The sequence below is a fragment of the Dioscorea cayenensis genome, chromosome 20 (genome assembly GCF_009730915.1).
Source record: "Dioscorea cayenensis subsp. rotundata cultivar TDr96_F1 chromosome 20, TDr96_F1_v2_PseudoChromosome.rev07_lg8_w22 25.fasta, whole genome shotgun sequence".
Taxonomy (NCBI): domain Eukaryota; kingdom Viridiplantae; phylum Streptophyta; class Magnoliopsida; order Dioscoreales; family Dioscoreaceae; genus Dioscorea; species Dioscorea cayenensis.
Window position 1 is genome coordinate 31,985,008 of NC_052490.1, and position 13,456 is coordinate 31,998,463.

At 37.4% G+C, this 13,456-nt stretch overlaps 4 protein-coding genes across 4 annotated transcripts; 2 read left to right on the top strand and 2 right to left on the bottom strand.

Moving 5' to 3' along the window:
• Window positions 1-1,542: 1,542 nt before the first annotated feature.
• Window positions 1,543-5,150, top strand: LOC120251729 (RNA polymerase sigma factor sigE, chloroplastic/mitochondrial). The gene is made up of 5 exons (XM_039260364.1): window positions 1,543-2,281; window positions 2,723-2,869; window positions 3,587-3,823; window positions 4,065-4,328; window positions 4,642-5,150. The coding sequence occupies exons 1-5, from the start codon at window positions 1,655-1,657 to the stop codon at window positions 4,837-4,839; spliced, it is 1,473 nt and encodes a 490-aa protein (XP_039116298.1). The 5' UTR covers window positions 1,543-1,654; the 3' UTR covers window positions 4,840-5,150.
• A 944-nt stretch (window positions 5,151-6,094) lies between these two features.
• On the top strand, window positions 6,095-7,675 carry LOC120251731 (transcription factor TRY-like). Its single transcript, XM_039260367.1, has 3 exons — window positions 6,095-6,245; window positions 6,316-6,403; window positions 7,239-7,675. Exons 1-3 carry the CDS (start codon window positions 6,191-6,193, stop codon window positions 7,348-7,350), a joined length of 255 nt encoding a protein of 84 aa, XP_039116301.1. The 5' UTR covers window positions 6,095-6,190; the 3' UTR covers window positions 7,351-7,675.
• A 556-nt stretch (window positions 7,676-8,231) lies between these two features.
• On the bottom strand, window positions 8,232-10,138 carry LOC120251908 (protein WHAT'S THIS FACTOR 1 homolog, chloroplastic). Its single transcript, XM_039260556.1, has one exon. The coding sequence runs from the start codon at window positions 10,028-10,030 to the stop codon at window positions 8,471-8,473; it is 1,560 nt and encodes a 519-aa protein (XP_039116490.1). The 5' UTR covers window positions 10,031-10,138; the 3' UTR covers window positions 8,232-8,470.
• A 362-nt stretch (window positions 10,139-10,500) lies between these two features.
• LOC120251210 (pentatricopeptide repeat-containing protein At2g13600-like) lies at window positions 10,501-12,429 on the bottom strand. The gene is made up of 2 exons (XM_039259743.1): window positions 12,317-12,429; window positions 10,501-12,191 (listed from the first exon to the last, which is right to left on the bottom strand). Exon 2 carries the CDS (start codon window positions 12,182-12,184, stop codon window positions 10,556-10,558), a length of 1,629 nt encoding a protein of 542 aa, XP_039115677.1. The 5' UTR covers window positions 12,185-12,191; window positions 12,317-12,429; the 3' UTR covers window positions 10,501-10,555.
• Window positions 12,430-13,456: the final 1,027 nt, after the last annotated feature.

The window sequence follows — 13,456 nt, forward strand, 5'->3', positions numbered from 1 at the left end:
TAAATTTTATATCTGTGCATACTTTTTTAACTTAATGAACTTAAATTTTTTTATTTAAAGAAAAAAAAAGGCCGAACTGTCCTCTGCTCTGGGAAGGGCAATTAAATTAATAAATAGAAGGGATATATATTTATACATATTAAAAAATATTTAAATATGCTTTCAATTATTTTTGTCAAAGAAAAAACAAGGAATGTTACAGGTTCACATTAGCATTTATTATTATTTATAATAATAACAAGACATTATAAATTATAATAATAACATGATATGCAGTTTAAGTGATGTCACTCAACCATAAAATAAAAGCTTATTTATTTATTTATTTATTTTTATCTAGGTACATTTATTTTTTAATATAATTGAAGAGAAAAGACAACCTATACCTATCCATGTTGTTTTATGAATTAGTGATTGATTAAAACAATATTGACTGACTAAATATTCATAAAAAGAAAGCAAAACATATCACGTTTTCTTGGCTGCTTATTATTCATGAATTCAATTTAACTTTTACATTTTATACGATAAGTTTGAGATTTTTTAAATATATAAATGACCCATTAAATTAATATTTTTTATGTTATGTTGCTCAAATTATGTATACAAGCTATTTGTGTGTATATATATTTGTATACTTATAATCTTTATATTTAAAATTTTATATATTATTCTGTTTTTTTATGAAAATAGATAAACTATTATTTTTAGAAAAAAATTACAAAATACGAGATAAATTTTAAAAAAAATTAACTGCAATACATAGTTTGGATATACTAGATAGGACGTAGTAAGGTAAATCTATCCACTAGTACGACATGGTGTAACTTCAAAGAAATGATTGTCAGATAGTGAATCACTAAGATGCATTAAAATTGAGAATGTTAGGTGTTGTAATAAGAGCCGACTCACTAGAAACAATAGTGAAAGGATTGTAAAAAATTGAGGCTCTATTCAATTGTTGATGTAAAAATAACTCCTCTAACTTATATATTTTTTATTTTATGCATAAAAAAAAATACTTATTAAAATTACTATTTTTTTATGTTATATTACTCAAATTATACATATGAGTTATTTTATACATATGAATTTTTATATTTACATATTCTGTATATTTATAACCTTGGCATCATTTTATTTAGAGAATAAGAAATATATTTATTCATTAAAATATAATTCATAATTTTGAGATCAGGAATAGCCCCCATCAACCCAAAAAACTCTCACCACCAAAAAAATAAAATAAAAATAAATAAATAAAAATTAAAAAGAGTAACCATCTCTAAAAGCACATCTGGTCACATAATCATCTACGTGGTGAGTCACACACCCAAACACTATTTAGGGCCCCACCAATACACACATTTCATCCAACTAATACCATCCAGACACGTGTCACCATCTTACCCACCAATCTCTCTCCTCCACACTCCCTCCACGTCATCCCCCAATCTCCACCGTCCAATCTCCCCGAATCTCAACGCCTTATCTTGTGGCTACTAGTCCTCCCAATCACTCATAAAAATCTCTACCATTTCCCCGCCAATAGAAACAGCTCCTTCACTGACGAGGGTCTTCGTATCTTGAACTCTCGTCCGTCCATTCTGCATCGAGATTCGTGCGTATCTGCGTTGAGATTCGTTCTCTTGGCATGGACGTTGCCATTGTCCATAGCTCGGCTTCTCAGACACCGTTCGCCGGACTCTCCGCCGCTCGATCGCCGTCGATCCGCCGCCCCTTCCCGTTCTCCTTCTCCTCCTCACTCTGCACCAGGTGCTCGGCCGTTGTCAAGCCTCAGCGCGCCGTCGGCACGAAGATCGTCGTCCCATCCGATGCTGCCGTAGACCCCAAGATCACAGTTAAGAAGCAACGGAGACCTAGACCGAAGGCGGTCGCTTCGTCGGGATCCTGTGCCGTGGAACCGGACTACAACGAGGTCGCCGCCGCGCTTGAGAATATCTACAAGCTTAGCCCAGTGGAGGTCTCCGATGTGGAGGATTTCAATGGGGAGTTCCCCAGAAGGCGCATTTCGAAGGGGAAAGAATCTAGGGTTGTGGTCAGGAATAGGAAGAGGGGCGTTAGGAGGTTGAGCCTTGAGAAGCGGGTGGAGATGAGAAAGAGGGGGAAGGAGCGTGATGAGGAGGATGTGAAGAAGCTAATCAGGGAGTACTCGGTTTCTGTGGATTTGGTGAGCTTGGATTGGAAGAAGATGAAGATCCCTCCGGTTCTCAAATCCGCAGAGCAATCCAAGCTTTTCAAGCTGATGCAGCCCATGAAGGTGAAATTTCATGCTCTTCATCTTCTTCTTCACTTGTTTTGATGATTTCTTTGTTACTTTCTATCACAATTTCAAAGGAATCATGTAGTTTTTCGTTAAAAATTTTACCTTTATTTGGTGATTGATAAAAACTTTGTTTGAGGATGAAAAATCTAGTTGCATAGTCATTGAGGATGTTCAACATAACAAAAAGATCCACTTCTAATGTTCTCCTGATTCAGTGATTATTCAGTCAAGTTATTACTTATAAATTGGAAATTCTCTGCTCTTTGAATGTCAATTACACTGGATGAATTACATTGCATCATTTTCTTAATGGTTTATATGTTCATTCCGCATCTTATATTCCAGCTATTTCATTTTGTCTCTGTCTTCGTTCTATGTGTCATGTTCTAGTTGTATAATGATGGTTATTCTTACCTTCGCTTGGCTTAAATTTAGGCAATCAATCAAGTGAAGGCTGCTTTGCATAAGGAGCTAAACAGATATCCCACAGATGCTGCATTGGCTGCTGCAGTGAATATGACTGTGACACAAATGAGGGGGCATTTAGAGGTTGGCCAAGCAGCAAGAAACAAGCTAATCAAGGTATTCACTATCCAGAGTTCATAGGATTATATATATATATATATATATAATATTATGATCTGCTAATCTATAAGAATATATTTTTGTATGTGTGACCATGTTTGATGGCATCAGTGATCAATATCTGATACTGAGATGACTTCAATGGATAAACTTCCATAACTTATAAATGTGCAAGCATCTTCTTCTTCTTTTTTATTTGTCTCTAAAGTTTGCCTTGAAAATGCTTCACCAGGTGCGCATCATGATTTGCATTTTGGGTTTATTAAGCTTACTTTTGTTCAAAGTATGTTTTGGTCTAAAGTTGGACAACTTTACAGAAAGCCTATGTCTATGGTATTGTGAATTATGAACTGCTTTGGACCTTCCTTTTTTTTCCTTTATTTTTTTGGTGGTTGTTGAGAATAAGTCCTGTGGCAATCTTGATGCAAGTATTCTCTCATATCCTAGTTAAAGAGACAGCTTTCCAAAGGCATGCTATAGCTATTTGTAAATAAGTATCATATGACATATTGGACTCATGCTGTTTTAAATTCAAATATGTGAAGAGGAACTATTGGTTTCCCTTATCAAGTGATTCAGTTTATTTGTTATTAATTTGCTAGGTTTACTGCACTAGTAGTTTCCTTTATAATTCTTGTTTTCTGAAAGGAATTTATATCTCCATTCTTTAAAAATTTATGGTGTAGAATTAACAATGAGTTTAAATTAACACAGCACAACCTACGGCTAGTTTTGTTTGTCATCAACAAGCATTATCAAGAACTTGCTACTGGGACAAAGTTCCAGGACCTTTGCCAAGCAGGTGTGAAGGGTCTGGTCACAGCCATTGACCGCTTTGAACCAAAACGTGGTTTTCGCTTATCTACATATGGTCTATTCTGGATCCGACATTCTATACTTCGGTCGCTCACACAATCAAGCTTCACTCGTGTTCCCTTTGGCATTGAATCGGTATGTCGTGATATTTTCTTACTCAATGCTTGTTAATTGCTGCTTCTTGAGTGTTCTGACAGAAGACTCTATTATCAGCAACCTACTGGCAGAACTAAAATTGTGAATTAGAGTTACATAGACAATTATGAAATTAATACCATACCGTTATATTAAAATTAATGATCTTTGTGAAATTTTATGCTTTACAACTCCAGTGAAAGTTATTTCTCGCACATTTTGTAACTATCTGAACGTGCAGGTCAGACAAGAGATCCAGAAAGCCAAGTTAGAGCTGACATTAGAGCTCCAGAGATCACCAACAGATGAAGAGATCATTGCCAGAGCAGGAATCACTCCTGAAAGGTATCATGATGTAATGAAGGCCTCCAAACCAGTTCTTTCACTCAATGCGAAACATCTTACTACACAAGAAGAGTTCATTAATGGGATTACTGACATTGATGGCGCGGGAGGTGATGACCGAAGACAACCTGCACTCCTCCGCCTTGCTCTTGATGATGTGGTGAGTCTCTTCCTTAACATTACAATCATTTTTGACAAACTTTCAAGTTCAAGATCAAGCACCACAACAAGCAGAACTTAATCCACCAATCATTCTCGCACAAATACTTGAATCGCCTTAGAACTTTTCCATTGGCTGTGACTTTGAATTGCAATACCAAGTGCTTCAACAAGAAGAATTTGACAGTATGAATATTTTTATTTCTTTAGGAAACACCTTGCCGATTGTTTGAGTAGTCTTAGAACTCTTCTGTTTGATTGTAACTTTGAATTCCAAGTTCAATGATGATTCAAACATTTTCCTCTTTTTCTAGCTGGACTCACTGAGACCGAAAGAAAGCCTGGTGATCAGACAGAGGTTCGGCCTTGATGGAAAAGGGGATCGAACTCTAGGAGAGATTGCTGGCAACCTCAGCATCTCAAGGGAGATGGTTAGAAAGCATGAAATGAAGGCATTGATGAAGCTTAAACACCCGGCTCGTGTTGACTATCTCCGACAATACATCGTCTGACTTCTCCCTTAGATTGTATAACCTGTATATATCTATATATACACACAGCATACTGCTGCATTGCACACTATTAGCTCAGTACATTTCATCCAAACATGAAGTTCTGTATCATAGCTTGAAGTGATACCAATTTATTATATACACTTGAGATATCAATCCAATATCAAATGAGTGAGTTTGCTGAAGCTGTGTCTCTGTAATTACTTGTATACATAAAGAGTTATCAAAATCAAAGAGTCAGTCAAGCAGTTCAATCTCCCTGTAAAAATTGTTTGTTCTTTTTGCTTGGAAGTAGAAGAGAGAATTATTTATTTGTGTTTGGTTTAAAACTTTAAATTGGTTGGATTTTCTCTTGCATTCCAACCTTGTTCTCTTTTTACCCTCTATTAGCATGTGATTATTTTATTCAGTTAATTTTTACGTCATCATAGTTTATTTTATTTAGCTAATCTAATCTCATCTCATCACCATGTTTGATTTTGTTAATATTTATCTGGTCTAGATATTACCCAAAAAAAAAAAAATACATGTAATTATTGAAGAGTTCCCCTAAAAAGTCATCTTTAAAAAATAGATATTCTGAAAAACATAAATAAATCTAAAATCAACCAACCCCATAAAAAAGTTGACAACGTTTCATCATCTTCCATTAATTAACCATATAATTTTTTTTAATTTTTTTTTTTTAAATCTCTTAAATGTATCACAAACGTAACTTCACCATCATAATAAGACAAGGTTCACTCTCTGAGGATATACATCACAACACCTATCCTTCCTACCATTTGTCCCACACTGACTTTATCCATAAGTCTTAATCCGGTGCATTGCCACTCTGGCATATTTCTTTCTATAATTGGTTAGAACATCAGAACTGCATGTAACTATATAAATATACAGACCCATTCTGGCTAAAAAAAAAAAATTCAAACTATGCATGCAAAGGCAATCAAAGAACAAATGTTTCAATAATGATACCCCTCAAAGGTAGGTGGTTAATTATTCACTTTCACTCTCTCAACATGTGACAACTTAAATCAGCTAAAACAGGACAAGACATAATGCCAACAGACAAGAATGTCTGCAAATGCCAAAAAGAGATGCCCATGACAGTATAGGTTGTGAGTTGAAGAATGGCAGCACTGCCCAAAAACTCAGACAACTACTCTTCAAACCAACCATCTTCTTTTTCTGTTGGTTCCTTCCCACCAGCCATTCTCACTCACATCTGTTTCTTATCCATTTCCTCTTTAAACCTCTTTGAACACACACACACACACACACACACACACACAGAGAGATCAGCATCAATAATTTACTCAAGTGTCTACTCAAAAATCAAGTTGAAGCTATGGATAAGCGTCAACGGGTGAAGAAGTCTACAAATGCGAAGCAGGACACTGGAGGTCTTTGCTCACCTGTTTTTGTTGTTCTTCTTTATGTTTGTCTTTAATTTGGTAGGAACTTGATTGGCAGAGGTCAGTAGTATTGAGTGGGAGTTCATCAACATGACAGACCAGGAGGAGGACCTCATCTATCGTATGTATCGGCTCGTCGGTGCCAAGTAAGATCCTGCAACTCATTGCATAATGTTATTTCCACATTGATAGATTTGAGCTTAGAGTGATAGGTAGTAACTTGACAAATTATTTCACCAAGGAAATAAATTTCGATTGATTTCCAGAGTGATACATACCTTTCCTTCCTTGTAGTTTAGTAAGCCGTGTTATCAATGTATAGACAGAAACTCATGTTCAGCTGATAACAAATTTGCTTTGCAACAACAAGCATAACAACAAGTGGGGATTTTTCTTTGTTTTTTATGGCCTGTAACTACTAACTAGTGCTTATGATTGTCATCTCAAGGCCTCCAAAAGAACCGATAGAAACCAGTCAGGTATCTTGATCCCATGGCTTGTCAAAACAAAAGAGAATCATACAAGTTTGCATGATTAATCTTGGATGGTTGACAATGGTACAACAGATCCACACTGACTTCAAAAACACACACCCTGAGATTTATTATTTGTTCAATCATCACAACCTACTTGGAACATGGGCTTATCACTTTCTAACACTAGACCTAACAATACAAATGGAACCTTACTAAGACTCTTTACCATAGATGATTTCCGGTTTTAACACATAACCTAACTTTTTGAAGTCACACAAGCTTTTAATGAAGTAAACGAAACCTTTGAATCAGATTTTACTAGTGTTATACAAATATAGCTAAGTTTGAATCAGCACTCTTTATCAAAACATATAAGTTTATCGATGTCTATTAAACTAACAACCCAATCATGAAAATTTAAAACGACTGTTTTTTGCTACTGATAATGAATGCCCTCCCTGTTATAGCTATCTATTAGTCATATATGTGGTCTGGTGTTTTGCAGTTGGGTTTTGATAGCAGGGCGTATACCAGGACGGAAAGCAGAGGAAATAGAGAGGTTCTGGTTAATGAGGCACGACCAGGCTTTTGCCGAGAGAAGAAACCAGAGAAACTAAGGCTGGAGAACCAGTGCTTCTTTACTTGGGTCTGATGCAGTTTTAGGTGATTAGTAATTTGTGAAGTGGATTCAGTGTGTGCTAAGATGATGTTTAGTCAGCATTTACTTTTCAAGCAAAATTCTTTTGTGTTGGTCCATGTGGAAAGATCTATTCTAGTATTGACAATCTATGATTTTATATATATATATGAGAGCATTAGCTAATGAGGCAGCACAAGAACCAGTAAAAAAATGATTTAAAGGTAAAATGGTTATGGCTGCTGTATATGTCAAGGCAAGTGCCTTTGATCTACCTTGCTTGGATCTATGTTAATGAATAGCAAAAGGCCATGGCCATATTGACAGCACAAAAAGAAATCCATACTTACTCGAGACCCATAGTTTTAGCAAAAAAACAAACAAAAGAACCTGAGGATTCTCTCTTACAAAAATCAACTCTCTTGTACACTCATTTTTAGTACATAAACTTTAACAAGCAGCAATATAAACACTTAAATGTATCCAAGTACTTAAAAACAATTAAATCACTTTCTAGTAGTTCTAGAAAAGGGATCATATGTGAGATTTCATTGGTGTTCTATCCACATGAAGTGCAATCTACTTGAGGTTTCTAACACTTCCAAGTATTGAACTACACAATGCATGCTAAGTTATCGATCTCAGACATAGGCACTGCATTTCCCTTCACGTGTCTAGAAACTAATGGTAATGCAAAATAAAAAGTTCAGAAGGTCCAACTAGTCACAACATTGGACATCATGGAATAAGTGTCATATATCAACAGTGCCACAATTGAAATGAATAAAAGCATCCTAGATAATAAATCAGCAACTTACGACAGAAACAAACCAATTATCCATCCTCAAAAGCTGTGAAACATAAGGCATGATATCTTCCCATTTTTTTCAACATTCTAAAATTATCTATGGAACATAGTGACAGAGGAAATTTAAAAGATGGTGATGATATCAATATCTTTGCTCGTGTTATAACATACCATTTCATGGCAAATGAACACAGCTATAAATCCACAATGACAATTGCAAGCTAGTTTGTAAAGAACTAAGTATGGTCATCCTCATGAAGCATTGAATAAATGAAGGACACCTCAGCTACTTCTACCATCGTTCTCTTGGTCTGCCGTCAGGAAACACTGGTACAAGAACCTTATCTTCCTTCGGTGTCGAGGCATTTTGGTTCTGTAATTTACCTGCTTCAAAACTAATTCCCTCACCATCACTGAAATCAGGCGGCAGGTCCTCCTCTTCGTCACTCCAATCATCATCCTCATCATCCTCATCATCCTCATCATCAAACTCACTGTCCATCCCACTAGGCCTGAAATTATCAACATCAGACCATTCTTCATCACCTTCTGCCCCACTACCTTCTTCCAAAGCCTCTTCATCTCCACTGGCAGTAACAGCATTCTTCACACCTCTCCTTGGAAACCTCGGTACCGCCACAAGTGACCTGAGCTTCTCCTTAAGGATCAACAGCTTATTCTTCTCAATCAACTGAGAATCCCGATAAGCTTCACGGAGAAACACTGAATCCCTTTCCCCTTTCAATGACACATAGAAAATATCTGGATGTCTGATGAGCATCCCCCTCAGTTGCTGTGAGAACCGAAACTCCTCCCTAAAGTGTGTGAGGTGATCCACCAATGTCCTCTTCTCAAGGGTAAGGCTGAGTATCTCATGAACAACAGCGCAAGCATGCCTCTCCTTCTCAACACTCCCAGACCTCAGTTCAGAGAAATCAGAGTACGGAGAGATGTAAGGAATGTCCCTAAACTGCGAAATCCTTCTCATCTCTCCCTTGGAGAGATTCAAACCTTTCGGCAGCCTCACTCTTTTGAATTTGAGAGGCCTATCAATGATCAAATCCCTCTCTTCCATCTCTCTGATCCTGTTTTCCTCTTCTGCCACCTCTGCGGCCGAAACTGCGAGCTCAGGGTCCCAATGCGTCAGCTCCAGGGCTGGCCCCCGGTCGGTGGACACCACTTTGAAGTACTGAGGATATCGATGGCAAATAGTGGTCCAGAAGTCCGATGGGAGCCCCAAATCCGTCTTCAAATGCGCAATCTTTTCCAAAAGAATGCGCTTTTCCAGCGACATCATCAAGAGCTTCCTCAGCTTCACCACAACCAACTGCTCCATCTCGTTCCGCACCCTCATCTCCTCCAAATACAGCCTCTCGGCTTCCGGCGTGAGCCTGAACTTCAAAGAGTAGACGCCCTCCTCCACGATATCAAAAACCGCCGGAAATCGCTTCAAGAGCGCGATGAACCGGCGCTTGCGAGTGAGCCCTAGGTCTCTGCGGAACCTGCCAAGGTCTCGGAGGTTCATTATCCGATCAGGCTGGTTCACAAGGATGCTCCGGATCTTCATCACCAGCTTGAGCTTCTTCTCTCTCTGGATAACATTATCGAATGGGAGCTCCTTCCTTCTCTTAACGACGGCCACAATCGGTGCCCTTCTTCCCAAAAGCTTCATCCTTCTCTCATAGAAGACGAGGTTTTCACCCAAGAATGGCGTTCTATGGGTTGAAATGGGTGAGAAAGAGGCATGCGCTCTTGCGGGGAAGATGGGGAGTTTGAGGTGTGGGGATGGGAAGGAGAGGGAGAAGGGAAAAGCGGTGGCACCATTGGAGGAGAGGAGGAGCTTTGCATCCATGGATTCTGGTTGGAGTTGTGAGAAGCTAAAGATTAGGGATGGCCAAAGCCAAAGGTGAGACCTTTGTGAAGTCCAGGATGATGATGAGAAGTTGGGGTTTTCTCAGTAAAACCCTGCTCTGATATTTTTAGAATATAAACCATCAATAAAAAATTATATTGATATTAATAATATTTAAAAATAAAAAAAAAATCTAAATAAATAAATTGATGAGTAAACTTTATTATTTTTTTTTTATTTACAAGTGCATGTATAGCCGAAAAGGATGCGCAAAATGCAACATAATACAAATCTACGTCTTTATTCAACCAATGCGGAGATTAGGCTTTAAATCCGCATCCACAACTTGAACACTTGCTTTGCAATGGGGCCGGAAAACCTTCACTTCAGATTTTATAATAAACAAAATTTATGAATTAGATATTCCAAAACTTAAGCTTTAATCCAATAAATTCACCATTTTTTAAATTCAAAAATATAAAGTATAAAACAATATTAATAAGTACAAACATATCAATAGATTAGCTAAAGATCCTCTCTGTAACAATGAAAACCAGTATCAGAATCAATAAAAGAGCTGTCATTAGCTATTAACTCATCTAAAACATCATAAATTTCATCTCTCTGAGGGTGATTTCTATCCTCTACACAGAACACATGAACAATCTCCTTCACTTCAATCCAACTACATCCAGGAATTTTCTTTACATTCAGTTCCCTCAATCTTTTCCTCACTTTCATTACTTCCTGCCATTTCCCAAGTTTAGCATAAATGTTAGACATAACCACAAATGCAGTTATGTTCTTTGAATCAAAACTCAGCATTCTTTCAGCCACATTTTCACCAACTTCTAAATCCATGCAAAACCAGCATGCATTCAGTAAAGCTCCCCAGATTGCAGTATCTGCTTCAACGGGCATTTCAGTAATGAACTTCTCTGCTTCTCTTACCAATCCTGATCGCCCGAGAAGATCCACCATACATGCATAATGTTCCAATGTAGGTACCAAGCCATAGTTCTTCTGCATCGAGTTAAAAAAATTCATACCTTCATTCACCATACCAGCATGACCACATGCTAAAATAAGTCCTACAAATGTAACTACATTTGGATCGATGCCTTTTTTAATCATTTGGACGAACATGAGGATTGCCTCGGTTGCATGACCACTATGTGCCAGTGCATTGATCAGTGCAGTCCATGAGGCAATGTTAGGGGAATCAATGTTGTTGAATGAGGTTCTGGCATCTGTGATACTTCCACATTTGGCATACATGTCTACTAGAGATGTGCCAACATATGTGTTTGATTCAAATGGTGTTTTGCTCAAGTGAGCATGAAGCATTCTGCCTTGTTGCAATGTACCTATACTGGCACAAGCACGAAACAATGCGGAGAATGTTGATCTGCTGCATTCTACTGATGAACGACGCATAGCTGCATACAACTTCAGAGCCTCTGTGTTTTGGTCATCTTGAATGTAGCCTGAAATCATCGAATTCCATGTGACCGTGTTCTTCTCCTGCTTAATATGGTTGAAGATATTCACAGCTTCATCAAGGTCGCCATTTTGGTGGTACACTGATATCATGGTGTTCAGTGATACGATGTTTTTGCAAGGCATTTCAGCAAACAGATTTTTGGAATCGGCAATCCGGCCTTCCTGAGCATAACCTTTGATCATCAAGTTATAAGTGACTGAATTTCGCTCAATCATCTGATTAAAGACCAGCTCTGCATTCTCAATCCTACCAGCCGATACAAGACTTGCAATCAGTGTATTTGAAGCACTCAAACACGGGGAATTCAATTGGTTGGATACTCGCATTGCATTTTCAACAGCATCACAATTGCAGTAAAATTCAATGAGTGCACCACAGACAGATTGATCCAATTCAAAGCCACATTTCATCAAGCATCCATGAACACACTTCCCATAATCCAAAGCTCCCAACTTGCCACAAACTCGAAGAATACAATCATAAGTGAACTCATTTGCCAATGCCTCACCTCTCGCTCTCATCCAAAGAAACAATTCTAGAGCCTTGCCACACTCCTCACCACTCCTTGAATACCCTGACATCAAAGATGTCCATGAAACAACATCACGGATTGGCATTCTCTCAAACAAGTTCATAGCATCAGTCATCATATTACACCTAACAAAACCAACAAGCATCAAGCTCCACAGCAAAGAATTACGGCAATGCAACAAGTTGAAAAGGCGGCATGCATCATCAATACAAAAGCATGAAGTATAAAAATTAAGCAAAGCACTGCCCACCAGCTCAAAGTCCTCAGAGCCTGATTTCAAGATAATCGAGTGTATCTGCTTGCCAAACTCCTCGTTGCCAATGCGGGAGCAAGCGCTGAGAACCGACACGAAAGTGGTCTCATTGAGAGTCAAGTAGCAAGAGTGCATGTGCTTGGCCATGGTGAGAGCTTCCTGAGTTTTGCCACACTTTGAGCAACCAGAGATCATGGCATTCCATGAGACTACCGTTCTGTGGGGCATTCTGTCGAACAGTTCCTGTGCATGGATTAGATTTCCTTTGCTGAGGCACTCAGACAGCAGAACGTTTTGACTAATAATGTTTGACAATAGTGCTTTATTGGATTTTTGGGAGGAAAGTAAACGAGTGGGTTGCTTGCTAATTTGGTCCTTAATGTTTGGGATAATTATTTTGGTTCTATGTAACATAATCGCTCATGCATCCACAATTCACTCTCTTTCCCTCCTCTTCCGCTCTCATAATGTGTGTATATATATATATATATTATAGGTATAATAGTCCCTCTAATATAGTCAGTGTGCCCCTTTGGTCCCTCTAATATGATTTGTCTCTAGTAAGTCTCTATATCTTAATTTTTAAAAAATATAAATCTCTCTCTTTAATATAATTTGTCCATAGACAGTCCCTATCAGGACTTATAATTCTTAAAAATTATAATACAAGGACCTCTTAGGGACAAATTATATTAGAAGGACCAAATTGACAGACTGACTATATTAAAAGGACTAAATAATGTATTCTACCTATATTATATAATGGTAAAGCTAGTCATTCATTAAAATAGATAAATAATTCTACCACAGGGTTTTTGGTACATTGGCATTACTCCATTATGAAAAACTTAATGCCCCGATTAAAAATGTGCTCAACATAGTGATGCTATAATTCTGAATATAGAAGCGGATTTATAGCTCAATCTTCATATCTGCCAAGTGATAGTGTAAATCTTGATGTTGCCTGCACTGCACGCCTCGAGTTTTTGACACTCTCAAAAAAATAAATAAATAAATAAATAATCATAATTTTTGGATAATATATAAAATAAATATTATATTGAATATATTCGAAATATAGAACTAAAAAAATAAATTAAGTAAATAAAATAAAGAAATTTTATTAAACATAATTAA

Bases quoted from the DNA above. Each gene is read 5' to 3' on its own strand.
- LOC120251729 (XM_039260364.1), top strand. From the start codon at position 1,655: ATGGACGTTGCCATTGTCCATAGCTCGGCTTCTCAGACACCGTTCGCC. The intron at 2,870-3,586 runs GTATTCACTATC...AAATTAACACAG, and splicing joins CAAGAAACAAGCTAATCAAG to CACAACCTACGGCTAGTTTT. The intron at 4,329-4,641 runs GTGAGTCTCTTC...CTCTTTTTCTAG, and splicing joins GCCTTGCTCTTGATGATGTG to CTGGACTCACTGAGACCGAA.
- LOC120251731 (XM_039260367.1), top strand. From the start codon at position 6,191: ATGGATAAGCGTCAACGGGTGAAGAAGTCTACAAATGCGAAGCAGGAC. The intron at 6,246-6,315 runs GTCTTTGCTCAC...CTTGATTGGCAG, and splicing joins TGCGAAGCAGGACACTGGAG to AGGTCAGTAGTATTGAGTGG. The intron at 6,404-7,238 runs GTAAGATCCTGC...GGTGTTTTGCAG, and splicing joins TATCGGCTCGTCGGTGCCAA to TTGGGTTTTGATAGCAGGGC.
- LOC120251908 (XM_039260556.1), bottom strand. From the start codon at position 10,030: ATGGATGCAAAGCTCCTCCTCTCCTCCAATGGTGCCACCGCTTTTCCC.
- LOC120251210 (XM_039259743.1), bottom strand. From the start codon at position 12,184: ATGATGACTGATGCTATGAACTTGTTTGAGAGAATGCCAATCCGTGAT.